General features: G+C 50.7%; 10 protein-coding genes across 10 annotated transcripts; 6 read left to right on the forward strand and 4 right to left on the reverse strand.

Moving 5' to 3' along the window:
• Positions 1-468: 468 nt before the first annotated feature.
• On the forward strand, positions 469-1,182 carry BDV37DRAFT_285791 (pre-mRNA-splicing factor SPF27 family protein; the record flags this gene model as incomplete). Its single annotated transcript, XM_032087794.1, has 2 exons — positions 469-505; positions 560-1,182. 2 exons carry the CDS (start codon positions 469-471, stop codon positions 1,180-1,182), a joined length of 660 nt encoding a protein of 219 aa, XP_031938685.1.
• Positions 1,183-1,270: 88 nt separating this feature from the next.
• BDV37DRAFT_183968 (uncharacterized protein) lies at positions 1,271-1,966 on the forward strand. Its single transcript, XM_032079539.1, has one exon. It carries the CDS (start codon positions 1,359-1,361, stop codon positions 1,776-1,778), a length of 420 nt encoding a protein of 139 aa, XP_031938686.1. The 5' UTR covers positions 1,271-1,358; the 3' UTR covers positions 1,779-1,966.
• Positions 1,967-2,575: 609 nt separating this feature from the next.
• On the forward strand, positions 2,576-5,122 carry BDV37DRAFT_273749 (GMC family oxidoreductase; the record flags this gene model as incomplete). Its single annotated transcript, XM_032085115.1, has 10 exons — positions 2,576-2,718; positions 2,773-2,926; positions 2,975-3,228; positions 3,279-3,322; positions 3,376-3,991; positions 4,050-4,110; positions 4,175-4,460; positions 4,516-4,641; positions 4,702-4,886; positions 4,991-5,122. 10 exons carry the CDS (start codon positions 2,576-2,578, stop codon positions 5,120-5,122), a joined length of 2,001 nt encoding a protein of 666 aa, XP_031938687.1.
• Positions 5,123-5,270: 148 nt separating this feature from the next.
• BDV37DRAFT_255378 (putative 3-beta hydroxysteroid dehydrogenase/isomerase family protein) lies at positions 5,271-7,355 on the reverse strand. Its single transcript, XM_032082721.1, has 4 exons — positions 7,063-7,355; positions 6,692-7,010; positions 5,954-6,596; positions 5,271-5,886 (listed from the first exon to the last, which is right to left on the reverse strand). Exons 2-4 carry the CDS (start codon positions 6,915-6,917, stop codon positions 5,379-5,381), a joined length of 1,377 nt encoding a protein of 458 aa, XP_031938688.1. The 5' UTR covers positions 6,918-7,010; positions 7,063-7,355; the 3' UTR covers positions 5,271-5,378.
• Positions 7,356-8,501: 1,146 nt separating this feature from the next.
• Positions 8,502-12,491, forward strand: BDV37DRAFT_183990 (bifunctional cytochrome P450/NADPH--P450 reductase). The gene is made up of 5 exons (XM_032079540.1): positions 8,502-8,855; positions 8,913-9,155; positions 9,220-9,660; positions 9,710-10,690; positions 10,749-12,491. The coding sequence occupies exons 1-5, from the start codon at positions 8,729-8,731 to the stop codon at positions 12,266-12,268; spliced, it is 3,312 nt and encodes a 1,103-aa protein (XP_031938689.1). The 5' UTR covers positions 8,502-8,728; the 3' UTR covers positions 12,269-12,491.
• A 111-nt stretch (positions 12,492-12,602) lies between these two features.
• Positions 12,603-14,479, reverse strand: BDV37DRAFT_285795 (fungal specific transcription factor domain-containing protein; the record flags this gene model as incomplete). Its single annotated transcript, XM_032087795.1, has 5 exons — positions 12,603-13,074; positions 13,140-13,439; positions 13,511-14,096; positions 14,148-14,317; positions 14,469-14,479. 5 exons carry the CDS (start codon positions 14,477-14,479, stop codon positions 12,603-12,605), a joined length of 1,539 nt encoding a protein of 512 aa, XP_031938690.1.
• Positions 14,480-16,421: 1,942 nt separating this feature from the next.
• Positions 16,422-19,230, forward strand: BDV37DRAFT_255387 (MFS general substrate transporter). Its single transcript, XM_032082722.1, has 4 exons — positions 16,422-16,946; positions 17,011-17,387; positions 17,443-17,716; positions 17,769-19,230. The coding sequence occupies exons 1-4, from the start codon at positions 16,624-16,626 to the stop codon at positions 18,499-18,501; spliced, it is 1,707 nt and encodes a 568-aa protein (XP_031938691.1). The 5' UTR covers positions 16,422-16,623; the 3' UTR covers positions 18,502-19,230.
• Positions 18,634-19,230, reverse strand: BDV37DRAFT_183997 (nuclear telomere cap complex subunit Ten1). The gene has a single exon (XM_032079541.1). The coding sequence runs from the start codon at positions 19,104-19,106 to the stop codon at positions 18,765-18,767; it is 342 nt and encodes a 113-aa protein (XP_031938692.1). The 5' UTR covers positions 19,107-19,230; the 3' UTR covers positions 18,634-18,764.
• A 273-nt stretch (positions 19,231-19,503) lies between these two features.
• On the forward strand, positions 19,504-20,911 carry BDV37DRAFT_255390 (ESCRT-III subunit protein SNF7). The gene is made up of 4 exons (XM_032082723.1): positions 19,504-19,990; positions 20,069-20,273; positions 20,345-20,553; positions 20,621-20,911. Exons 1-4 carry the CDS (start codon positions 19,816-19,818, stop codon positions 20,701-20,703), a joined length of 672 nt encoding a protein of 223 aa, XP_031938693.1. The 5' UTR covers positions 19,504-19,815; the 3' UTR covers positions 20,704-20,911.
• Positions 20,912-20,925: 14 nt separating this feature from the next.
• Positions 20,926-23,463, reverse strand: BDV37DRAFT_184107 (chromatin structure-remodeling complex subunit RSC7). Its single transcript, XM_032079542.1, has 3 exons — positions 23,196-23,463; positions 22,050-23,103; positions 20,926-22,000 (listed from the first exon to the last, which is right to left on the reverse strand). Exons 1-3 carry the CDS (start codon positions 23,242-23,244, stop codon positions 21,409-21,411), a joined length of 1,695 nt encoding a protein of 564 aa, XP_031938694.1. The 5' UTR covers positions 23,245-23,463; the 3' UTR covers positions 20,926-21,408.
• Positions 23,464-26,564: the final 3,101 nt, after the last annotated feature.

A 26,564-nucleotide genomic window follows, 5' to 3' on the forward strand; every position in this document is an offset into this window, starting at 1 on the left:
TTTCGTCAAACTAACTTTGCTTTCTAGTAGATCAAAAGGAAAACAGGGCCTTTTTCTGCCTCCAAACTTGTTCTCTAGAAGTGTTCGAGAGCTTAGTTCAACGCTCTTGTCCAATATCTAACATCCCACCGAACCCCAAATTGATACATCACAAGATGTCTTGGGGTTCCTAATTTGACCGCACATTTACTAATGAGACCGTCATAATCATCACCCTCACATTGCCCTTTTTACTCATCATTAAAGCTCTAAAAATTGGCAAAACATCAAGCTGGTGTTAGGGCTCCGATTAGTCATCAGTTAGAGAGCTATTGATTCACCGCCCGGCAGAAAAAGATGAAGGTTGGCAGGAACCTCAACCTCATCTATACATAGTCACTACTCTTCGGCAGAGAGCTTCCCATTTCAGTTTGAGTTATACCGGCAATTGATTTAGATCACTTAGTTCCCCTACTCAACCAGCCCAATATGCCTCTCATCAATGAGTCCCATGACTCTCTCCCTTGTAGGTCTCGTCCCTACCAGCGAACTCTCTCCTTCTAACAATCAACTCTTTTAGATATCGATGCAGAACCGTCTGCCCAGGCTCGAGCTAATGCCCAGAAACTCATCGCCTCAGAGCTTCCTGCTGACTACTCGTCGACAATTCATCCTTCCATCCCCGCATTCCCCGAATCCCAGTTTTCCCCCCTCGTGCAACAGGAGGTCGAACGGAAGGCTGCTGGATTGCCCTTGACCGGTGGAATTGATCTTTCACGCTATGAAGCTCCTGAGCCACCAACCAGATCCTCCGAGGCGGGACCAAACGCGACCCCTAATCTTGACGAGTGGCGCCAAGCCTTGCAGAAGGCCTACACGGCTAGCTCTCATTTGTCCATGAGGCGGGATAATCTGACGCTCCTGGAAGAGAATGGCAAGAACGCGTGGCTGATTGGCAACTCTCAACTGGAGGATGTCTTACGAGGACTTGAGAGGGAATTGGCCGAGACTAAGGAAGCTGCGGAGACGGTGAACAAGGAGAGGAAGATCGCTCAAGAGTCTAGCAAAGGAGAGCTTGTGGGGCTGGAAGAAACATGGAAAAGAGGCGTTGGTGCGATTCTCGATGTTGAGTTGGCCTCGGAGAATCTGCGGCTGCAAATCCTGGAGCAGCGACGTCAGCTTGCGCAACAGCACGCTCGGTAGTTGCGTTTCTTAGTCTACTTTGAGGATTCCCTGCAGTTCCTGATGCGGGGCCCGGAAACACCGGACGCAGAGGTCACATCATATTATCACAGCCAAGCAACTTCTATGTCCAGATGGCCGATTATCCTTGGTTCAGCCTTCCTGTTGATTTCTGATTCTTATACCCTTGCATCTAAATGGCTGCTATATTTGGTGGTGTCGCCTTCCATTCTCTTTGTCGAGGCTGCCCAATTCGAATTTTACAGGCAAGGATTCTGGAACAGCGTCCATCTATCAAGTCCCACGAGAACAGAGACATGTGGGTCCCTTTGAAAGCCAAGAAACGAGTCCGGGGTAGCAATGGATGGAAAAATCACAGGTGCATTAGCGTGAATCATCTCCGCTCGGGATTTGCAACGGTTGAAAGGGATCTGGTGGTTGGCGTCCGCCGCTACAGCATTCTGAGGATCTTGTGCGGGGAAATCCTCGAAAGAGAAATGACCTTTAGCTTCATTTTTAGCTTCAAGGTTCCTTTCCCCACATGCGGCCGACTCACGCTCAACGCTAGTGATAAACTTTGCTATTCATACTCGGGTCGAGATGCTACATGGAACTGATTCGTGTCTGGATCCACACGGGGCCCTATCGTCGCACAGTCGGACACCACTTTCCTGTTTACTTCCAGCAAAGCTACTGTGTCGGGTGTCTTGAGCTCTTGATTTCTGCGATCGGAACAGTTCATTGCATCGCTCTCGCGGACAATCCATGACTTGGGTTTTCCATGTCGATTTCCTATTACGATTGATTTCTGGTGTCAGAGGGATTAGTGGGATGTAGGAAAGCAGTCCTGGAGCAATACGATATGAATCACCGCCTGTTTTATCCTTGAACCTCTTTCGCATCATCCAAGCTCGGCTCTGCCTCTCGAACAACGGGTATCGTTCATCGCTGCGGTCGTAGTTACATATTGAACCCGTCCGGATAAATATCCAACTATTGTCGGTAGCACAAGCAGTCTTGGTGTGCGGGGAATTGTAGTAGACGATATTCTATAACTCTCATAATATAATTTCCCCCTCTTATTGATCGATCTGTGCTTGGAATCCTTGGATGTCCCTTAACCCAGCAATCACCCACTGATAGTCCAAATCTCGGGCCTCTATACGTGTCGTACTTTTGCCGTGCGGGGAATTGACCATACAGAAGATTCAATGCATAGAGCAGAAGCCTTGAAAGCTGATAACGACCCATGGACTTGAACCTGTCCTTGCGGGGTCGTGGCTGAATATATAAGTCTCATTGGAAATTCCCAGGATTCCCCTCAGGAGGTATATCTCCCTCATAGCGATCCTTGTAACATCTCACTTCTCTACTTCGTTGATAGCGAACCAAGTACCGAGATATCACTGTAACAATGACCATCCCAGACGAGGTCGATATCATCATCTGTGGTGGTGGGAGCTCTGGGTGTGTCCCAGCAGGCCGTCTGGCCAACCTCGATCACAACCTCCAGGTCTTGCTGATCGAGGCAGGCGAAGACAACCTGAACAACCCATGGTAAGCTAGAGGTCATCTCATATACACCAACGGAGATGGCACTGACCATAATAGGGTCTACCGCCCCGGCATCTACCCCCGGAACATGAAGCTGGACTCAAAGACAGCTTCCTTCTACTACTCTCGTCCATCAGAATGGCTTGACGGACGTCGGGCTGTCGTACCTTGTGCCAATATCCTCGGAGGGGGGAGCTCGATCAACTTCATGGTACTTGACACTGCCAATCCTTGACCATGAAGGGCTAACGTGTTTCAGATGTATACGAGAGCATCGGCCTCGGACTACGACGATTTCCAGGCAAAGGGATGGACGACCAAGGAACTACTCCCTCTGATGAAGAAGCATGAGACATATCAGCGCGCTTGCAATAACAGAGACCTGCATGGTTTTGATGGGCCTATCAAGGTCTCTTTTGGAAACTATACGTATCCTATCATGCAGGACTTCCTGCGTGCTACCGAGTCGCAAGGTATTCCAGTCACGGATGACCTTCAGGACTTGAAGACTGGGTATGGCTTACAAGATACCGCTACTCTGATTTAATACTGACAAAGAATAGACACGGAGCTGAACACTGGTTGAAATGGATCAACCGTGATACCGGTAAGTTTATTTTCCAGCCAGTGCTAACACCGCTAACGAGAGCTGAATCCTAGGCCGTCGTAGCGATGCTGCACACGCCTATGTCCACAGTACAAGGGCGAAGTACACCAATCTCCACCTCAAGTGCAACACAAAGGTGGACAAGGTTATCATCGAAGATGGCCGAGCGGTGGGTGTCGCGACCGTTCCCACCAAACCCTTAGACGGCCGTAACCCGCCACGCAAGATTTTCCGAGCCCGCAAGCAAATCATCATCAGCAGCGGCACACTCAGCTCACCTCTCATCCTGCAGAGATCCGGAATCGGCGAACCCGAGAAGCTCCGTAAAGCAGGCGTCAAACCCCTGGTCAACCTTCCAGGTGTGGGCCGCAACTTCCAGGACCACTACCTTACTTTCTCTGTCTACAGGGCTAAGCCAGACGTTGAATCCTTCGATGACTTCGTTCGTGGTGACCCTGAAGTGCAGAAGAAGGTATTCGAGGAGTGGAACCTCAAAGGTACAGGTCCACTGGCCACGAACGGCATCGATGCCGGAGTGAAAATCCGGCCTACGCCAGAGGAACTGGAGGAAATGAAGAGCTGGCCTACGCCGGAGTTCACCAGTGGCTGGGAGAGCTACTTCAAGAACAAGCCTGATAAGCCTGTGATGCACTACTCCGTCATTGCCGGGTGAGTGTTTATACTCGCAAACTATCAATACATCTTTTCTGTATCTAACCGGTGACAGCTGGTTCGGCGACCACATGCTCATGCCCCCAGGCAAGTTCTTCACGATGTTCCACTTCCTGGTACGCCATCTTACCCTCCCCATGCATCAACCAATCCTTAAGTATCCACCTGACATGATCCCAGGAATACCCATTCTCCCGCGGCTTCACTCACATCCAATCCGCCGACCCCTACGACGCCCCCGACTTCGACGCCGGGTTCATGAACGACAAGCGCGACATGGCTCCCATGGTCTGGGGCTACATCAAATCGCGCGAGACCGCCCGCCGCATGAGCGCCTACGCAGGCGAAGTAACCGGCATGCACCCGCACTTCGCGTTCGACTCTGCGGCCCGGGCATTCGACCTCGATCTAGCCACGACAAAGGCATACGCTGGTCCGAACCACATCTCCGCCGGTATCCAGCATGGTACGCACCACACTCTAACATAACTCCCATGACGCAGACTAACAATGAAAAACAGGATCATGGTCCCAACCCCTCGAACCGGGCCAAACGCCCACAGAAACCTACCTCAACTCCAACAAGCAGGAGACCCGGGAACCAATCAAGTACAGCCAAAAGGACATCGAGCACATCGAGAAATGGGGTACGCATAGTCCATCTATATCTCCCCAGCCCCTTACCTTCCCTGCTAACCAGACAACAGTCCAGCGCCACGTCGAGACAACCTGGCACTCCCTCGGAACCTGCAGCATGGCGCCGAGAGAGGGAAACTCGATCGTTAAGCATGGCGGTGTCGTCGACGAGCGTCTTAATGTCCACGGAGTCAAGGGCCTCAAGGTCTGTGATTTGTCCATTTGTCCGGATAACGTTGGGTGTAATACTTTCAGTGTAAGTCTGCCTTTTTCTTAAAAAAAAAAAAAAAATAAATAAATAAAAATAAAATCCACTCTTTCTCTCTCGATGTGCTTTTAATGCGTTGCTAATGAGGACAGACTGCCCTGCTGATTGGCGAGAGGTGTGCTGTGCTCACTGCCGAGGATCTGGGATATTCTGGTGCCGCGCTGGAGATGAGGATCCCGACGTATCATGCTCCTGGGGAGGTTGTTAATCTTGCCAGGCTGTAGTTTCTTTCTTTTTCTGTTCTTTTTTCTTGCGGGGAGTTCTGGTGAGTTATTTACGAGTATGATTATGACATGCAGAATGAGAAATTGAAGTTCTTCTTTCCGTAAATGATATCTATCTTGAATAGTATATACACTGCCAATAAGTTCAGTACATACATATAGTAGAATACATATAGTGCAAGAATAGACCAGCCACCAATCGGTCTGCTAGTCTAACAGTAAACAAGCTGACATATACATCGATCCTGTATATACACTAAGAAGAACTCTTCTTAGCCGCCTTCTCATTCCACGCCTTGACCTCTTTACACATTCCCTCCAACGTGGTAATAGGCGGATTATACCCAAGCCCGCCCTTCTCAGGAGACAGCCGCGCGCGCGAGTCATCGGCAATGACGTGCGCGTTCGAGATGGCAAACAGTCCCGGCTGCAGTTGAGCGAGCTCACCCGTGATCTTCGGAAGCCAGGGGAGATACTGGTGCTGCACGAAAGCGTACCATTCAACTGGATAGGACATGAGGATGAACAGAATGACGGGAACATGGGGAAATACGATGGGCGTCTTTGCAAACGTCTTGAGGACAAGGTACATGTCATCGAAGGAAATGGGCGGGCTCGGGTCTGTGACGGCGAAGGCCTGTCCGCCGATATTTGGGAGCGTGGACGGGCTGTTCGAGTGTTCGACCAGACGTTGTTCGTAGAGGAGGTGGGCGATGGAGACGTTTTCGGCGTTGACAAAGTGGTGGATGACGTCATAGGTCCAGCTATTTGGGTGGATTCTTGTTAGTTGATGTTGCTTTGGGGACAAGAGTGGTGATGGGTGGAACTTACGTTGGGCCACCGCCACTCCGGAGATAATTTCCCATGACGCTGCCGGCGGAGTCAGAGATACCATAGATGCCGTTTACGGGGCGGATGCAGCCGGTTCGGAAGTTGGATTTGAGGTCGTCGGCGGAACGGACGATGTTCTCTGCTTCTGCTTTCGCGACGGCGTAGTTTCCGAAGAAATCGTCATGCTCCTTGGGTATTTCGCTGGAGTCGTTGACCACTTGGACGAGGTTCTTGGGTGTCTTTGCCCAGGGGGCGATCCAGAGCGGGAATCGGCGGAGACAGACAGAGCCAGACGATGTTGCGATCATGCAGGTTGCGCCGGACTTCTTGGCGGCGTTGAGCACGTTCACTGTGCCCCCGACGTTTACGTTGCGGCACAGAGGCAGGAACGCCTTGAGGCGATCTCCGGGTCGGATCACTGCGGCGTTGTGGAAAACGGTCAATGGCAGGTCAGCGACGGATGGGTCCCATGGCTGTGAGAAGGCGTTCAGGACGGCCTGCTCATCGGTGATGTTTGTCTTGGTAAAGGCGACACCCTGGTCGAGAACTTCAGATCGGGGAGTCTGGATATCCAAGATGCGGATAGCGGCTGGGTCTTCGCCGCGCATGAGAAGGTGCGACACTATCCAGTTTCCAACGAGTCCTGCGACGGGTTAGTCGTTGTCAAACGATATCATGTGGGACTGAGATGTGGTCGAGCTCTTGATGTCTTATTCTGCGGTGAGGACTGAAACGTACCTGATCCACCAACCACGATATAGCGTCTATGTTGCTTCGGAGGAAGACTTTTGGCTACATCGGTGGGAGCGTTCACAACCTTTTCAAAAGCCGCCTTGATCTCATCGACAGTCCAGCGGTGCGAGCACGTCCGACGAGCTTCCTCAGGAACAGCCATTATACCACGATTGACATGGTAAAGATAGAGCAGCACCGCAATGCATGCTGTCAGGATGATGAACAACATCGCGTTATCACACCCGGTTGTTCAAGTCTGTAGTTCCCTTGAAATAGCCAATGTGTTGTTGGCAGTGTGTGGAGCGCTCATTCAGCGTTATATCTGTTACCCCTATTAGCTAAATTTCATCTGCGGCTATCCGTGACTCCCATACATAGCCCAATTCTATTGACCAGACTATCCAGCTGTGAAGGAAGTCGTATGTACGCTTCCAACAGGGCACATCATCTGGAAGGAAAATCGAAGCCATTTTAGCGGCTCCTGGACATCAATTTAAGTGCCTCGGGGGGCTCCGCGACGCTGTTCGGCTCCAGTTTTAGCCCCTTCGGTTAGAGAGCGAGCCATTTCATTCGCCGTCTGCAAGGGGCTCGGGTTGACGTTGTGCATGGTGAGCTGATTTCACGAATGCGCCTCCTCGACTGATAATTTTTATATAATAATGTGCTTTCAGACTGTATCTAAACCAGATGCACTCCCCAATGGACAATGTAGAACGGTGCATCCTGCCTTTCGAACTAACCGCCTAGGGACTAGAATGACTAATCGACGTCTTGGGCTGAAAACGAGCGATCATTGGTCAAGCCGAGGTTCAGAGTAAAAATATGAATCTGTTAAGTAACAGAACTTCTCCATAACGAGTTATAACTACGTACGACACTATCATTGTGCCGAGATTCCTAGCTGATACCCACCCAGCAGTTGCACTTCCTTTATGATTACTGGTGAAGCGAGTCAAAGACGTAATGATATTATTTCGCGCAGGGAATCTAGCATACTCCAAATGCAGACGCCCTTATAGGCCACGCGAGTCTTCCACATTCTTGGTCCATGCTGCATGATACCTCTTGACGAAGAATAGGCAGGCAGGAGGACGTTTTAAAGTCAAGTGCTAACTGATTAGGGTTTAAAATCCCTGGCAGATCTGGTCACAACCGATCACCTCCGTCGAATCGAACCGCGGAAATCGCGGAGGCTCCAATGGCCATGCGCCAGTTAGGGCTGTGGCTTCTTGCAGAAGATCTGGGAGGCGTGGCAGCAGGATCCATAGTGTAGCAAGGGCGCTGGGGAGACCCACGGCCGAGCCCTTCGGGTTCGATGGAATCTTAATATCGCAGGTGATTGTAGACCAATGACAGGAAAGCCAATTGTCAACGGACTTGAGGGCACAGTTATGCATCTCACTGAGATTTATGATCGAAGAGTGGTGCTGGTTCTCCCTCGGATGACCGGATTATGCAATTAGTAACCGCGTTCTGGGTGATACTAACCAGCTCCCTCTAGACTATAGATAGTACCAGGAGGGTCAATCTTCTCTCGGCGACATGTCCCAAGAAGATTAAGTTGCATAGGGGGGTCGTTGAGGGTGGAGACGAAGAGCTGGACATGTAGTGGGGCAGCGCCACACTTTGCTGGATATCCGCTCGTACATCCGACACTCACCGTTGACGGTGGGTATGCAACATCGGCGATCCCGACCCCCCGTGGCCGACTCAGTCGGTCTGGCTGCCTTCGTAGAAGCTTTGGTGACGTCGATACGGAAATTGTCCTTTATACGATTGGCGTAGAGTGGAACATGCCGAGCCACAACCACGACGCAAGGTTACCATTTTAGTATGTCGAGGAGAGAGCGGATCGAGTATAAAGTATGAAGTCTACCCACGGAAAGCTACGTCTTTGTTTTTTCTCTCTCCTGACATACACCCAACTCAACATTCTATTTCCTCTATATAATACCCGACGATTGCCCCGCACCAGTTCTCTTTAATCCTCATCTTCAGCGCAGTCCGAAAACTCACCCCTCACCTTAAACCTCCCACACAATGAGCACGCCCAAGGCAGAACCCGTCCCCATCCCGGGGCCGCGGGGCGTGCCTCTGATGGGAAATATTCTCGACATTGAGAGCGAAATCCCTCTGAGGAGCTTGGAAATGATGGCAGATACTTATGGTAGGATCCATGACGACAGTCCGGACCACTTTATAATGAAACACTAATTCTTGACAGGCCCGATCTATCGGTTAACAACCTTCGGATTCTCACGATGCATGATCAGCTCCCACGAGCTCGCAGCCGAAGTGTTCGACGAGGAGCGATTTGCCAAAAAGATTATGTCCGGTCTCAGTGAGCTTCGTCACGGTATCCACGATGGTTTATTCACGGCCCATCTGGGCGAGGAGAACTGGGAAATTGCCCATCGCGTTTTGATGCCTGCCTTCGGGCCCCTTTCCATTCAAAATATGTTTGACGGTATATCCTGCCTTGAGAATCGAGTGTGGCCTGGGAGTGCGAGAGTGGCTAACGAAGAATACAGAAATGCACGACATTGCGACACAGTTGGTGATGAAGTGGGCTCGACAAGGGCCCAAGCAAAAGATCATGGTCACAGATGATTTCACCCGCCTGACATTAGATACTATTGCCCTATGTGCCATGGGCACCCGATTCAATTCGTTCTACAGCGAAGAAATGCATCCCTTTGTGGACGCCATGGTTGGGATGCTGAAGACCGCAGGCGACCGGTCCCGTCGCCCAGGCTTGGTCAACAACCTCCCTACAACGGAAAACAACAAGTACTGGGAAGATATTGAGTATCTCCGCAACCTGTGCAAGGAGCTTGTGGATGCCCGCAAACAGAATCCGACGGACAAGAAAGATTTGCTCAATGCTCTGATCAATGGCCGTGACCCGAAAAGCGGTAAGGGCATGTCATATGACTCCATTATTGATAATATGATCACTTTCCTGATTGCCGGTGAGTATACTTTAGTCAAAACAAGCGAATTTATTCTGATATCAGATAGGACATGAAACTACCTCGGGGTTGCTCTCGTTCGCCTTTTACAACATGCTCAAGAATCCCCACGCCTATCAGAAAGCTCAGGAGGAAGTGGACAGAGTCGTTGGACGCCGCAAGATCACCGTTGAGGACCTGCAAAAGCTGCCCTACATTACTGCGGTCATGCGTGAAACCTTACGACTCACCCCAACAGCTCCCGCTATTGCAGTCGGCCCTCACCCGACCAAGAACCACGAAGACCCCGTCACCCTCGCCAATGGAAAGTATGTTCTTGGCAAGGATGAGCCATGTGCTCTCTTGATGGGCAAGATTCAGCGCGATCCCAAGGTGTACGGCCCTGATGCAGAGGAATTCAAGCCAGAGCGCATGCTGGATGAGTATTTCAACAAGCTGCCTAAGCACGCGTGGAAACCCTTCGGAAACGGAATGCGAGCATGTATCGGTCGGCCGTTTGCCTGGCAGGAAGCGCTCCTCGTCATCGCGATGTTGTTGCAAAACTTCAACTTCCAGATGGATGACCCCTCATACAACATTCAGCTGAAGCAGACGCTCACCATCAAGCCCAATAATTTCTATATGAGAGCTGCTCTTCGCGAGGGCTTGGACGCTGTGCACCTAGGATCATCATTGAGCGCTAGCAGCGCCGATCACGCCGAACAAGCTGCTGGTCACAGCAAGTCAGCCGCGAAAAAGGCCGCCGATTTGCGGCCTATGCATGTCTACTATGGTAGCAACACTGGAACCTGTGAGGCGTTCGCAAGACGCCTCGCTGATGATGCCACTGGCTATGGCTACTCGGCCGAGGTTGACTCGTTGGATACGGCCAAGGATAGCATCCCCAAGAATGGGCCTGTTGTTTTCATCACCGCGTCATATGAAGGACAGCCCCCAGACAATGCCGCCCATTTCTTCGAGTGGCTCAGCGCTTTGAAGGGCGACAAGCCCTTGGACGGCGTGAACTATGCTGTGTTCGGCTGTGGACATCGTAAGTACATTCAATTCTTCCTTTTGCCGGTAAACCCTCTAACAGAGTATGAATCTAGACGATTGGCAGTCAACCTTCTACCGTATTCCCAAGGAGGTCAATCGCCTTGTTGGCGAGAATGGCGCAAATAGACTCTGCGAGATGGGTCTGGCCGACACGGCCAACGCTGATATCGTCACGGATTTCGACACCTGGGGGGAAACCTCGTTCTGGCCAGCAGTGGCTGCTAAGTTCGGTGGTTCCAACACCCAGGGCTCCCAGAAGTCATCCACCTTCCGCGTCGAGGTCAGCTCGGGTCACAGAGCAACCACCCTCGGTCTCCAGCTGCAAGAAGGTCTTGTCCTGGAGAACGCACTCCTCACGCAGCCCGACGTGCCTTCCAAGCGGACGATTCGCTTCAAGCTCCCTACAGACGCGCAGTACAAGTGCGGTGACTACCTGGCCATTCTCCCAGTGAACCCCAGCAACGTGGTCCGCAAAGTGATGAGCCGTTTCGACCTTCCTTGGGACGCCGTGCTCCGCATCGAGAAGGCATCTCCCTCCTCCTCGAAACACATTTCCATCCCAATGGATACCCAAGTGTCCGCCTACGACCTGTTCGCCAGCTACGTCGAACTCTCCCAGCCCGCATCGAAACGTGACCTAGTAGTCCTGGCCGACGCCGCCGCCATAGACCCCAAGACCCAGGCCGAGCTGCAGGCGATCGCCTCTGATTCAGCCCGATTCGCCGAGATCTCTCAGAAGCGCATCAGCGTACTGGACCTGCTGCTGCAATACCCCTCCATCAACCTCGCGATCGGGGACTTCGTCGCCATGCTCCCTCCCATGCGGGTCCGCCAGTACTCCATCTCTTCCTCGCCCTTGGTCGACCCCACCGAATGCTCCATCACCTTCTCCGTCCTGAAAGCCCCGTCCCTGGCCGGCCGCACCCAAGAAGACGAATACCTCGGTGTCGCGTCCACCTACCTCTCCGAACTCCGTGCCGGCGAACGCGTGCAGCTCTCCGTCCGCCCCTCCCACACCGGCTTCAAGCCCCCGACCGAACTCACCACCCCGATGATCATGGCCTGCGCCGGCAGCGGCCTCGCCCCCTTCCGCGGCTTCGTGATGGACCGCGCCGAGAAAATCCGCGGCCGACGCAGCTCCGGCTCCATGCCCGAACAACCCGCCAAAGCGATCCTCTACGCCGGCTGTCGCACCCAGGGCAAGGACGACATCCACGCCGACGAGCTGGCCGAGTGGGAGAAGACCGGGGCCGTGGAAGTCAGACGGGCCTACAGCCGGCCCAGCGACGGGGCGAAGGGCGCGCACGTGCAGGATCTCATGATGGAAGATAAGAAGGAGCTCATCGAGCTCTTCGAGAGCGGCGCAAGGATCTACGTCTGTGGCACGCCGGGCGTGGGGAATGCCGTCCGCGACGCCATCAAGAGTATGTTCCTCGAGAGACGGGCGGAGATTCGTCGCATTGCGAAGGAGAAGGGCGAGCCCGTTTCGGATGATGATGAGGAGACGGCTGCCGCCAAGTTCTTTGATGATATGAAGACGAAGGAGCGGTATACTACGGATGTTTTTGCTTGATCTGGTTTCATTCTTCTTAGCTGGATAAGCTGTGGCGGTGGTGTTATTTTATTTCACTTTGAACAAAATTCTGGGTTCTGTATCGTTCTGGCCAATTGAGCTGTTTCGGGATTTATTGCTCATTTCTTGTTAATAGTATTTTCAGCTGCATATTTTGCATTACCAAAGCGTATCAAATTGAATACTCAATCGAAGAAACATCTACTTATATCATCATCCCCTGTGTAAGAGATATAGCGAGGGCACTATATTCCACAAAACGAAAAGATCATAATAAATCTAGATCAACGATCCAGAATGCCCTGGGGCGACCTATATAGCCCGCCATTACACCTTACCCAGCAATAACCCTCAAAACCTCCAGATCAACATCCGGCAATAAACTCGACATATTCGGCAAGATAGTCATCCCACAAATCCCTGCTATATCCCTCAAAACCGCCATAGCACCATCCAGCTCCCGCCCCCACCTGACCCGCTGACACTCATGCAGCACCAGCGCCATCGCGGTGCCCCGACAGACCTCCTCAAAGGTGACCTCGCCGTGCCAGTACGCGTAGATGAGGATGAACGCGGAGGCCATGATGCGCTTCACCTGGCGCCAGGTTAGGGGCATGCGGCCCTCCATGGAGAGAAGGGGGAGGCCGAGTTTGTGCAGATTCGTGGCGGCGCCGGGGGCCATGGAGGGGTTGTAGGTTTGGAAGTAGAGGAGGAGGATCATCTGGGAGGCGCGGACGCAGATGCTCATGGAAGGGATCCAGTCTTCTGTTAGGGTGAGGCGGTGGACGCGGAGAGTTATTCTGGCCCTGTTTATCTCATTTCTTTGTGTTAGTGATTGATGGCAGGGATGGGTGGTTTTGCATGGACGTACCAGAACATGTGGATCTGGACGGGGGCTTCGTAGTTCATGTTGGTTCCACCGAGGCCGAGGAATGGTTGCATGGGTTTGCGGGCCGATTTGGAAACGCAGCCGAGGAGTTCCTCGAGGTGGTATATGTTGCTGTGGTCGCAGGGTTTTCCGTACAGGGCTTCGAGGACCTGGCCGTTAGCTACGAGGATATTGAATAGGGGCCGCAAATCGGGCTCTTCTTCCAGGACGTGGTCGAAGACGTTGGCTTTGTAGTCGGTGGTTTTGATGAGAGGGGGGGTGTTGTTGCTCATGGCGCAGCATCTGGTGTTGGTGAGTGGTGGATTGCCTTCGGGTTGGGTATGTAGATACGGACGGGGTGGAAGGGTGCTCACTGGTCGTAGAAATACAAAAACAGGTACAATTTCGCAGGTAGTGTGCAACGATTGGGGGACCCCCTTTCGTTAATCTTGAGATCATGAGCTGTGCGGATGGCCATGGTAAGGGCGGTTGTGTCCTGGTTATCTGGTCCTGTTTTCAGGAGATAGAGATGTTGCAAATAGTATGCGATGCAAAGGTCCAGTGAAGGTTTCACGGAACGATAATTGAACAGGTATCGAGAGCCCAAGAAATATGCGGAAGCATTGCTATTGATCTGTTTGGGATATGTGCAACACAGTGCTAATGCGGAGAGAAGAAGACCAAGTCGATCGGGGGGTATGTTCAGGTTGATGAGGTCTTGAATCGGCATGTAGCTCTTGTGGCAAGGAATGTGGGATAGTATATCACTGGCCAGTTTGTCTATGTATGATACTTCCACGGGTGAGAGTCGCGCGACAAACTCCGCTGCTGATGCTGAGAGGAGCTGACGTATGGTTGAGGCATCGACGCAGACGGATTCCAAGGAACTGAAGCCCACACCTTGCTGGCTATCATCTGGGAGTGCTGTCGGCTCTTCAAGCGTGCATTTCAGGGCGACATCTACGCGGCTGTTTAATCATGGACCTCTGACGTGGCAAGATGAAGACTCACCATATGTTGAGTAGATGTAGTTAAAAACTAATCCTTTGACATAGTCTGCAGGGTCAGTCTTTGAGATTGGTGTAAGCTCTCTGCTACTACTTGACTTCACGGCTCGTGGCTCTGTATAGCTGTTGGGCAGGACTTCGTCCGTCGCCCGGGGCTTACGTCGTCGTAATGGCCTATGTGCTGGATTAGAGATGTACAAAATGAAGAAATAGAGTACGAAAATATATGCAGGGGGTTTGAGATAAGGGTGGGGGAAGAAACCATATCTAGAAATACCGTACCTTGCCTTCTCTCGAACTACACATCGTACCCCAGCGGACACACAGTTCTGACATGGCAATGGTGGACAACATCGCTTCTTAGATGCACGACAGTGATCGCAGGCCTTTGAAGCTCGTAAGTTCATCCTTTAGATGGACTAAGTGGATCAAGTTTCCTGCCGGCAGAACAACCAGACGATTTGCGTAAAGACAGGGGTCTCATTGGATATTCCAGTTAACATGCATATACAATCACTAATATCATAACATGGATCGTCCCTAACATCTTCAGTATCGTTGCCTATCTATGGTGTTTCAGAACTATGAGAGATTTATTTTCTGCACTCCAAGTCCGCTTTAACTCAGCCATTGCCGCTTTAAGGAGGGTTCCCCACGTGATGCTGCCGACGTGATCAGTAAATTAAAAGGACATAGCTTATTTAAACTTCTGCTGCCAGAAGGCAAGGAAGTCTCAGAACCCTAAGTACTAGATACGATACATTCTAGGGAGTCAGAGATATTGAATACCCTCGCTTACCGAGGCGCCTCATACCTCTCCAGACGTTACTTGTCCACCGTAGTCTGTGCACCTCGACGGGGCACTTTATCGTTTCTCAGGGCACTTGAGTTCGATAGCCATCAGCCTCCAGGGCAAGGCGCTGCTCTGAAGATTATATTTAGAGCGTTACCTGCTCTCGATACTCTATACTCAGTACTGACAGCAGTATTGTACCTGTCAATTACCTCTATAGAGTTTAGTACTCGGTACTTATCCTCGTGTCTCCGGAACTAATAGCCGAAAGCCCCAATTTCCCGCATGGATACCCAATGGATCCAGACCTTTCACTTTGACCACGATCGCCTGCATTCCTTTCCCTTTTAGTGGCGTTTCACCTCTTGACTTTGTCCCTGTGATCGGCAAACCGGCACGAGCGGGAAACCGGAACTGACACCTCAAGCTCACTGGGCAAGAACTCGTCATGACAACGGGTGTTTTGGTGTTTGATGCGAAAGACCTCTAATGATGAGTCATTCTTCGGCTAACGTCTGGTGGAGTCGACCCAACCTTGGCAGGTTAGTGACGAGGGACTCGCCATTTCTTCTTCACTGATTGATTGATCCATTCATTCACTATCCACCGACTAGGGCTGTATGGACTCTGGACTCCTCCCCCGTCTGGAGTATGGGGATATGGGGTAAATGAGCTTAAGCGGAGCGTTGAAGAACCTCAACTAAAGGGTTCAGTGAACCAGACCAGACATAGAACCTGCAATTAACTGGAAACCCTCATGATTAGATCGTTAACGGCGCTAAACTGCCATGCTCGGAATGACCTCGGAAATAATGCTCCTTGATGGGGGCCCGGGATTTGTTCCACAACACATGATACCGCGTCAGCCTAGGTTGCCAGCACCTACCAAGTTTTGAAGACGAACGATGCATAGGTCTGCTTAGATAGGTCGATCTGTAGCGGTAAGAGATCGGTCGTTTCTCCAAAGGCCTGTGTACGCAGTATAGGACATGTGGAGGCGATTGCTCGACCTCGGACTCTGGCCGGCAATAGAATGAAATATCCGGCAGACAACGTTAACATGATGGCGAATCTTCTTGGCGTCTGGCACTGTGAGTTCTTTCTTTAAGTACGATATCTTGGTATGTCGTACTACATTTAGCATAGATCACATTTCCCCGTGCCCTAAAGAAATGTATCGGCGCCTTATCTCCATATATACCAAGTAACTGCACTTGCCTCTAAGCCCCACATCTACCCAGATAATTATTAAGGATCAAAGGCGCTAATCATTACAGTGAAAAATAAAACTGTGAATCCTTCCCTGTCTAGACATTTTTGGTCCTATTTTCTTGAAAGTGTGTTGTGTTTAACTTCTATTACTTCGTTACAGGCTGTCCTTAGACAGCCATTCATCCAGGTGAAACTATTTGCTCTACTTAAAATCAGCTACGCAGAGCAGTCATAGCTCCCAAGCTTGTACAAGGGCAAATAATTTTTTTTTTTTTTTTTTCTTTTTTTCTTAATCTTTAATCCATGTTCTTGTCTATCTGTAAGAGTTTAATGTGTCTGATCGAGATCCCCGCATAATACCCTACGTCTCAATTTTTCCAGTGGAAAACCATATAGATCAGGAATCTGCCCTGTGTGACTCATTGGGTAGGGCTCCAAAGAGTTCAACGTTCTGTCACGGACATTCTCAGGCAGGATGTCTTCCTCCAAGCATCACCCTTCCGATTGCGAGAAATGGCCCCAAAATACCCAGGAGGATGCTTCGCCGGCAGATACCAATTCTCTTGCCGGGTCTACGTCGACGGAGGATACCGAAGAACTGCAACAAATTGTCACACAAGCTTCGCGACAGTCGATGTCTTTGGCCAGAAAGACCACCACTATCGGTACTAACGCAACGTCGGACCCGAGGTATGAAGTCGACTTTGAGGCTGAAAATGACCAGATGAACCCCAAGAACTGGTCGCTCAGGTACAAAGGGATGGCGATTGCGTTTCTGTCCTGGAACACTCTGGTCGTGTAAGTCCTTCCACCAAATTCCATTTTTGGATTATGAGAAGGAAACGTGCCTAACGGTAATCAGTGTCTTGTACTCCACGTCATATACCTCTGGCATCGCAGACATCGCGGCCGAGTTTGGGACTTCAAACACCATTGTTACATTAGGCCTTACTCTATACCTTATCGGCCTTGCTGTTGGCTCTATGTTTATGGCACCCTTGAGTGAGGTGTACGGTCGAAAGCCCGTATCTGTGGGTTGCTTGTTTGTTTTCATGGTCTTGATCATACCTTGTGCACGCGCAGAGTCTGTAGCAACTCTCATAGTTGTACGATTCATTGGGGCTTTCTTTGGCAGTGTCATGATCTCAACTGCGCCAGGAATGGTGTCAGATCTAGTTAATGATGAAGAGCGAGCCCTCGCCATGTCGATTTGGAGTATCGGCCCCGTAAATGGCCCAGGTTCGTATCCATATGCCATCCGATGCAATATGGCTCATAACTAATAACTTCTCAGTCTTGGGGCCCATTATTGGAGGCTTTGTCACGCAGTATCTCGGCTGGCGTTGGATGGACTGGATCGCGCTGATACTATCCGGCGTCGCTCTAGTACTTTCATTGATAATGAAAGAGACATACGGGCCCATGATACTCCAGAAGAAAGCTGCATGCATGCGTAAAGAGACCGGTGACCCCTACTGGAGCCGATACGACCAAAAGGCTAGTCTAGGCGAGATCCTGAAAGTGAATCTGGGACGGCCTTTCGTCATGGCTGTCACCGAGCCTATCTGGTAAGATTTCCGTCACATCTCGCCGGCCCACGGAACTAACAACCCATACCAGCATCTTCTGGAACATCTACATCGCAATCGTCTACGGCATCCTGTACCTCTGCTTCACCGCCTATCCCATCGTCTTCCGTGACATTCGCGGCTGGTCCCTCGGACTCTCAGGCCTCGCCTTCCTGGGCATCGGCATCGGCAGCCTCATAACCATCGCCTGCGAACCCCTAATCCGCCGCATGATCAACAACCACGCAATTGACCCCGAGACGGGGAACGTGCCCCCAGAAGCCATGGTCTCGATCGTTTGCATTTCCGCCATCTTAATCCCCGCCGGCGAGCTCTGGTTCGCATGGACGTGCGCCCCGGCATCCATCCACTGGATCGTGCCCATCCTCGCGGGAGTTCCATTCGGCGCTGGGAACACTGGCGTCTTCATCTATGCGTCGAATTATCTGTCGTATAGTTATGGAGTGTACGCTGCATCCGCCATGGCGGGCAATTCCGTTATTCGTAGTATCCTGGGCGGCGTTTTGCCCTTGGTGGGTACGTATCTCTATGCTGGGATTGGACCTAATTGGTCTGGAACGTTGCTTGGGCTGCTTGAGGTTGCTATTATTCCGATTCCGATTGTGTTCTACAAGTATGGATACAAGATCCGGCGGAAGAGTGCCTTGATTGTGCAGATGCAGGAGGACAAGAAGAGATTGGAGGGGAAGCGAATGCGTCTCCAACAACGACTAGAGGCGAAAGCGAACGCAGAGGCAACCGAGAAGGAGAAGACGGAGGTTTAAACTGCATCAGCATCTGCACTGCGAGAAATCATGAAGAGTGACACAAAAAGCAAACAGCATATTCTGCATTCAACGGTAATTTCCCAAAAGTTCGGGTTATTCCCCCGTTTGGCGTTCGGTTCGATTTCAAAGCGCATATACAACATCGCATGTATGGCAACGAAGCCATGTGTTCAAGATAATCATAATGAATAGTGTGTTCAATTTAGATAAAGAGTGAAAATGTGACTTGCATATTCCTGTCGATTGGAAGAAGATAGATATCATCCAGGTCGCCGCACCCTTCGATACACTTCCAACGAATGATGCAGGATCCTCTCGTACTCTCCCACCGCAATTGCGCCGGCTCGGAATACCATGACTGCCTCCACGTAGACCGAGGACTCTTCTCTTCTCACGTACCCGAGCACGTTCACCCACGCCCCAACCCGCAGCTCGTCCGCCGTCACCGTTTGCAGAACGGCATTGACGTCGACGGGGATGCAGGGCGGTTCCTGGGTTGGTTTACAGCGGGGGTAATTATGTTCTAAGATGAGGTGGCCCGTGGCGACATTATAAGTCTTTACGCTATCGTTAGTCGCGTGGTTAGCTTTTATATCATGCATGTACGGTCTGGGCTAGATATCCCAGCATTGGCAATCTACGCACCAACCAAGAAACCGAACCTTCAAACCAGCAGGAAGAGAAGGAACACTAGAGAGAAAAACTCTCGTGGAAGGAGGAGGGCCATTCATCCCTCAACTCATATGAGCGTAACAGACATAATCCCCGAATCAAAAGTTCGTCGCAACCTGGAGAACAGTAGTCCAAAGTCCAGAGGGCAGAAGATGTACTCCGTCGGCCCCAAAGATAAGACTAAACCCAAAACAGAATCCACGAATCGACTATCCCCACGTGACCTGCCGTCTCCGATAGGCTTAGCGCGTATGTCATAGGGCCAACGGAGGGTGAAAACGGATCTCATCCGCCATCGTGAATTCCTAATCGTTGTCTAATATTTGTTGTTGCCTTGATCTGTTCCGCGCTGAGCAACAACCCCTCTAGACCTATTCATTGTTTCGTCGGAGATCGATTGTCCCCGATATTGCATTTCGCGACAGCCTACGACACCACCCGGACTCGACCACCGCCGCCCCCCTCTCTCTCTCTGCCTATTATCTTGCCTGTCTGACTCCACCACTTTCTACCGATTTCTAGTCCCGAGCGTCGAGGGCCATACGCACTTGGATAGTGAATACCCTAACTATACTTATACATTTCAGGAATTGGAACTGGGAGAAAAACACAACGTAAACCCAAAAACCGCTTATCAAGATGTGGTCATGGTTTGGCGGCTCGGCAGCCCAGAAGCGGAAGGATGCGCCTAAGGATGCGATCCTCAAGCTCCGGGAGCAGCTGGATATGCTGCAGAAGCGCGAGAAGCATCTGGAGAACCTGATGGAGGAGCAGGATGCCGTGGCCAGGAAGAACGTGACGACAAATAAGAACGGTATGGGGGTTCCTTTTTTTCCTTATCGCTGTATTCTGTTTCCCCGTTACCGGAGTCAACGAGGCTGATATCGTCAAGCGGCCAAATCTGCCCTGCGACGTAAGAAGGTGCACGAGAAGAACCTCGAACAGACGACGGCACAGATCATCCAGCTAGAACAACAGATATATTCGATCGAAGCGGCGAATATCAACCAGGAGACTCTGAACGCGATGAAGCAGGCCGGCGCGGCGATGACGCAGATCCATGGTAACTTGACTATTGATAAGGTTGATGAGACAATGTGCGTGTTTTACTATTGGATATACTCCCCTATTGCTCTTTGGGGGACCCACGCCGCTGACGGGGACACAGGGACCAACTCCGCGAGCAACACCAACTCAGCGAGGAAATCGCACAGGCTATCACAAACACCCAGATTGGCGAACAGGCAGACGAGACCGAGTTGGAGGCCGAGCTCGAAGAGCTGGAACAGGAGACGATGGACGAGCGGATGCTTCACACAGGGAGAGTACCGGTTGCAGATCAACTCAATCAGCTACCGGCCGCGGCGAACGGCGAACGTAAGTCCTCTCTACCTGAAATGAATATATTACGCAGAAAAGCATCTAACCTGGTCTTGAATTACAGCCAAAGGCAAAGCAAAGGTACAAGAGGAAGAAGACGAGGAAGCAGAACTGGAGAAGCTGCGTGCAGAGATGGCCATGGGATAAACCGCGTCCTTTATTTTGCTCTTTCTTTCCCAAGTTGTCTTCTTTTCTCACTTTGCTAGCCCATTCTATTCCATATAATCATTAAGCGTCGGTTAATTGAATTACGAAGTTCATCATGATCAATACTCTAAATACCAAGAGAGGTACATGATTTTTGACAGCGTAGAGTACTCTGAAGAACGAAGATAGATATAAATTTGCAACCCATCACTTACACAACCCCCAGTGAGAAATACGAGTAAAGTACTCCCATTCGTAAAAGATTAATCAGCAATGAGAGCATTCAACTTAGCGTCTATTTTACTAGATACCTTACTTTGTGGTCTAGTCTATGATTCAATGATCTACCACCAGTTTCCTAGAACGGGCAGCCTGGACTAACCCTAGTATAATCCTTGGACTAAAATGCACCGCGGCAGTTGTCAATCTAGGTCAGACATGTTTCGGGCCCTGCCACTAAGAAATATCGATTGAATTGTCTAATCTGTCATCGACATGACATCCATAACGGCAAACCTGCCTGCCGCTGTCTCTCTAAGGTATCGGGGAAGAGACATTAAATGAAGAAACATTGGAACATAATATACCGCCGAAGCAAACGCAGAAGAACTCCCATTTTCTCATGCCACCCATAAAAAACCGGCCCAAAACCAAGCACAATGTGTCGTACATAGAAAGAAATTAAACAGCAAGAACACGACCAGGTCAAGGAAACCAGGCATAACTCTTGAGCGGAGTTGTGCGAGCGCCGTCACCCACCTCACTGTGCCATTTGGACTTCCATTCCCACTCGCGCGCAGCGGCCTCGACAAGAGCCTCCTTGCAGTCCGCGGGTAGCTCTGCCAGGATCTCGGGACTCACAAATTCGGGATATGATAGGTTGGCAGTGCTGATGATACCGTTTGAGCCGAGATCATGCACGTCGCCGTCAGGCCCAGGAATGCCCATATTGGAATATGGTGGGGTTTCGTAATGAACATCGTGGATGGCGAAACGACGAGAAAAGGCGTAGGGAACCGTTGAGAAGATAGAGTCGTGGCTCGTTTCCTCGTTGGTCTTCTCCTCTTGCGCGTCACTTTCAGTAGTTGGTTCCTCCTCTTCAACTCCATTGGTGAGACTCAATGTCGACATCTCCTTGGTCAATTTGGTCGCTACTCGAGGATCCGGAGGTGGTAGACGCTCCCAACGAGCGTGTGAGGGTTGCATGATTTTGGGGTACTGCATAGCATTCGTATGGATATCGTATACACCCCCAAGGTTTTCGCGACGTACGTTCGAAAGGAGTGAATTGTAATGGCTATGGGATGATTAGCATGCTGGTAGGTCAACGAAGCGGTGGCGCTTACCTGGCTTCTCGGGCATGTTCCAGCATCCAGTTATCACCGGTGACAGTCACTTTCCGCTTCTTAGAATCGACGGCCTTGCCAGTAGGCAGAGGAACCGATGGTGCCTGTGTGTGATAGACGCTACTAGCTCCGTGCCACGCCACATACTGATTCTTGTTATATGGCTCTCCCGGAGGGGGAAGCTTATCCTCCGGTACTGCGAGTTCACCCTCGACATCACCCCGTTCCCTGGCTGCCTTGACGTTGTAGTCATCAATGACCTTCCTGCCACCAACGATGATTTTGGCGCCAAATTCCCTAAACACGGACCGAGCGGTTACCACACCAATGGCTCGACCCTTGTACGAATGAGGTATGATCTCTCTTTCAATGAGATCACGCTTAGCGTCGTCATCAATGATAATCTTGTAAAGAAGCTTGTGTTTCTGAAAGAACAGGTAGGAGTCTCTAAACCCGATACATCGAGCTGGCTCTGTCGACAACATGTAATGCTTCTCACCACGATTAAGGATCGTGAACGTACGAACTCGATACTCTCGGTCGCCCTTCAGAACGCCGTTCTTGTCGACTTTAGTCTCGCCCTCAGGGTCATCGGGCAGGGCCACTTCATCATCAATGACGTCCATCATATTCCCTTCCTTATCAATCGGCACCTGGGTTACATGTGACGGTCCCCGATTCCGAGCCCATCGTCCGCCACTAGCTGCAGGACGCCCACGTCTCCTCTTCACAGGCGTGCTTACATGAATCGGCGGCGGCGCCGTACCATCGTCAGGCAGATCCCAGTCTGGGGGGCGGTTCTTCGGGGGACGGCCGATACGTCGTTTTCGCGGAATGGCGGACACACGGCCACGGGTTGGAGTGTCGCCGCGCGATGGAGGATTGGTGACGGCGGCAGGCTCGTCTTCCTGTGGCGGGTCGGGTTCGGGGACAACATCGGGATCCTTGTCGGACGCATCGCCTGGGTCTTCTATAGCGGGTGAAGACCCACGCGACGGAGGCGCTTCAGCCATTTCCTCATCGGAGGCATCGGGGAGCGGAGGAGGAGCATTCCCTGTGGAGCTGTCAGTGGACGCGCCCGTGAGTGCGATTTTTGTAGGATTGGGGCACGGGACAAAAAGACCAAGGGAAGTGAGATAAACATACTCAGCGACTGTTGTGCTGCCTGTGCAGCCGCTCTAAGCTTCCTCGCCATCGCGACAGCAGCTGTTCAGAGTGGGGAACGACAGCCAAAAACAGAATGTACGGGATGAGGATGCCCTTGGGCGTTTGCCCTTCCGGGAGCGCGCCAGTGATGAGCGGAGTCCCGGTTTCTCCGCACCCGGGCGAGTCAAGTCACGTGTATTAAACATATGCCTGAGGCTTCAACAAGACCGCCGTCACCGCGCCACGTGGGGAGGGCCAATTACTTCGACCACGGGAGCCCTAAACTGAGTGGTCTCTCTTGGCAACTAGTATTTGAGATCGGAAGGTGGGCTGTGGCTTAGGTGCCTGCCGCATGATGTCATTGGATTTGGTCCCTCTCTCTCCCTTTTCGGAAACGTCATCTTTTTACTTGCAGCCATCCCCGATGGTAATATCCAAAATTGGTCATAGCGGCCTACGTGCTGAAGGGAGAATTCGGTTCGGCCAGGTCATTCGCTCATGCAAACCAAGTCTATGAAGGGAGCAGTGCGTTTTGGTTGGGATCGGAACATTCTCATCAAGCCTCCAGGCAACATGCCGGATGATTCACAAGCACGATAAGGCATGCACGGACATAGTCTCTGACGTACCGAATGTCGATGACCTGCTTTTATTCGCGATTCACATGTCAGGATGGACGGTCGAAAGGATATTCTCGAACCCCTCCTCACCATCGGTGTGCCCCGGATGGTAAGAGGGCTCCGCATTTTCTCATCAAATGCAACTCGATGGAGGGGAAGCGCAATGGTAACCCGACCAAAGCTGCTGCTTTCCGAGTAGAGTTTCCACCCATCGCCAACCCTCCATTTCAAGAGGCTGGAGAACCTCAACGCGGTGGGCCTATGGAAGCCCTCGGAGCTCTTCTGGTGACAAAAAGAATGCTGCATGCTGTAGATCGCTGACACCACGCTGCAGCTTGCAGGTGACCGACCTACTGACTGCGTCCAAGTAGCCTCAGATGCACGATCCTCCCTTGGCCGACCGGGAAGATATGAGATTTGATTGACGGGTGATTGCGGGTGAAGGGGGAGCTGGTTCTTCTTGACCCAGGTACAATTCGTGGAGATCTTTCCCCAATAAATCCTGGTAGATAGCCGTAACTCTAACGGTAGGGGGGGGAGGAGAACAACATCGTTGCATGGTTTTATTGATTTAATTAGAGGAATTCGGCGTTTGGCATCGGGATATTCATTTGTCTTTTATTAGATCATCAATGCCCACTACGAAAATATCTCCGATAAGCTGAAGACAAGTTTTCGGAGGTGCGCCTTTTGCTTAAGCCACCCTGAATGTGGCAGGAGAATGGTGGCCGGCTGATCTTACCGTCTAACCGAAACTTGGACTCTCGCACTTGAAGCGTACATCCGCAGTGACCTGGTGTAACTTTGAACAGTTTATGGCAATGAGCAGCAGCTATAACCAGATGGGGGAGCAACCAAGAAAAATAAGAATACATCAATAAATAGAATGGCGTTTCGGCCAGTCCGTTGGGCTTCCAGGGATTCCTATAATACGAAGGGCGGTGTATGCCCTATGGCTGTTAGGGCTAATCTTACCTAACTCCATTACTCCAACCAAACCTCCTGACAGAAAGACAACAAGGAGATGGTGAATCATTCAAGTAACAATATGCTTGTTTCCTTCTAGTGCAACATGGAGATGCGGCTGTATGCGTAAGCGATTCGCTGTAAATCAGCACTGCCGCCAACGAGGCCGCATATTATTTCGGCCTACGGCGCCCAGTTGCCGGGCCCTTCTAGAAAGCAAGTCGAGAGACCCATGAGTCAAGCAAGTTAGAATCTGGAAAATAAGCAGTAAGGGGGCAACTCAAGGCGAGCTGCACAGGAACTGCATCGTACGGAATAAGGCAGGCAATGAGGTTCGGTACGGTAGACTCGACGGCATTGTTGACCCAAAAGATGCATTGACATTTGAAACAAGAGATCGGTTGCCACTCTGGATGGCTGGTTATTCCCAAACACCGAGTCAGGTTAAGTGATCGATAGTCAACTCATTAACCGCGATAAACACTCGATGATCGACCCTCGAGATGGCGACAAGTGACATTTCCGGTTTGAGGGCCGGAGTATAACCCCACCTTTCCACGGGTAGACCGACAGTTAAGAACGGGGGAAAAGAGGAGGTGGCGGAGATCGAGTTCACATCTTTGGGAACGATTCATGCATCTATGAGGGATATTGAGGGTTAGCGTGAGGAGGAGCAGAGTACTCCGTCTTGGAGATAAGACGCAAATATCTGAAACCATTAGCTTATCTCTGGTATTCGTCCATTGATACCTATCGTACATGTCCTGCTACGGAGTTATAAGATACGATCCATACTACAAAAGGAGATAGAATGATGAAGCAAGGTTTTTCTTTTACTTTTTTCTAGAATATTGAAAAATTGGGCTGTTCCTGTCGGTACAGTAGAAATTCTAATTTAATTTTTAAGTGATTTCATTTAATCAAAAATAAAGAAAGAGAGAAAAAGGAAATGAAGAAAGGTTGGGGTAAGAAACGAAAAAGAAAAAGAAAAAGGGACACCTTCTAAGGGCATTAAAGTGCGAACCAGACATTTGAAATGTTGTCACCGACTGGTTAGCTGCCCCATTGGGTATAGCTCGCGCACTGCCGACTTTCAAACCTCAGGCTGTCGAAGATTTTCCCGGTTTTGCCAAAGTGAACGGCGGATCACGAATCATGGTTGAAGAGGCAAAAGATGGCAGCACCCGACGTGCGGTTACTGCTGCCCCCCTAGTCTGCTCATCATCCGACCTTCTCTTGCTGTCATCATTCCCCCTTCAGCATCACACCTTAAACTCCTTTCGGTTTTTATATTCAGCTGTCTTGCGGGCCAGATATGGAGTCGTTATCATTTAAGAGTCATAGATTACCACCAGGTCTGAGGGCCTTACCATCTCTGTCCTCAAGAATTTGTTCTCAGAGAAATGTGGTTCCGAGATGACTTTAACACACGCCATGGTTCCATAACATTCTTCTCTATTTGTCCAACACCACCATTCATCTCCACTCGGTGTATTCTGAGTAAGGCTTCTCTTTTCCCTTTTCGCAATAATTCTTTTTTTTTTTGTTTCTTTTTCATTCGAATTTATTATTTCCCCTCCCATTTTTGACCTTACCTAAGGCCCAAGGGACCAGACAGAGTATGTGGGCATTGAACCAATAGTAAACCGAAGCGTTTCACGGTCACCATCCAGAATCAACGGTGAGCTTCACCTTTTTATTTTTGTTTTATCTTGTTTTGTTTTTGATTTGATTTGATTTTTTATTTTTATTTTTTTTTTTTTTTAAAAAAAAAATAAAAAAA

Source organism: Aspergillus pseudonomiae (genome assembly GCF_009193645.1).
Source record: "Aspergillus pseudonomiae strain CBS 119388 unplaced genomic scaffold BDV37scaffold_65, whole genome shotgun sequence".
NCBI lineage: Eukaryota > Fungi > Ascomycota > Eurotiomycetes > Eurotiales > Aspergillaceae > Aspergillus > Aspergillus pseudonomiae.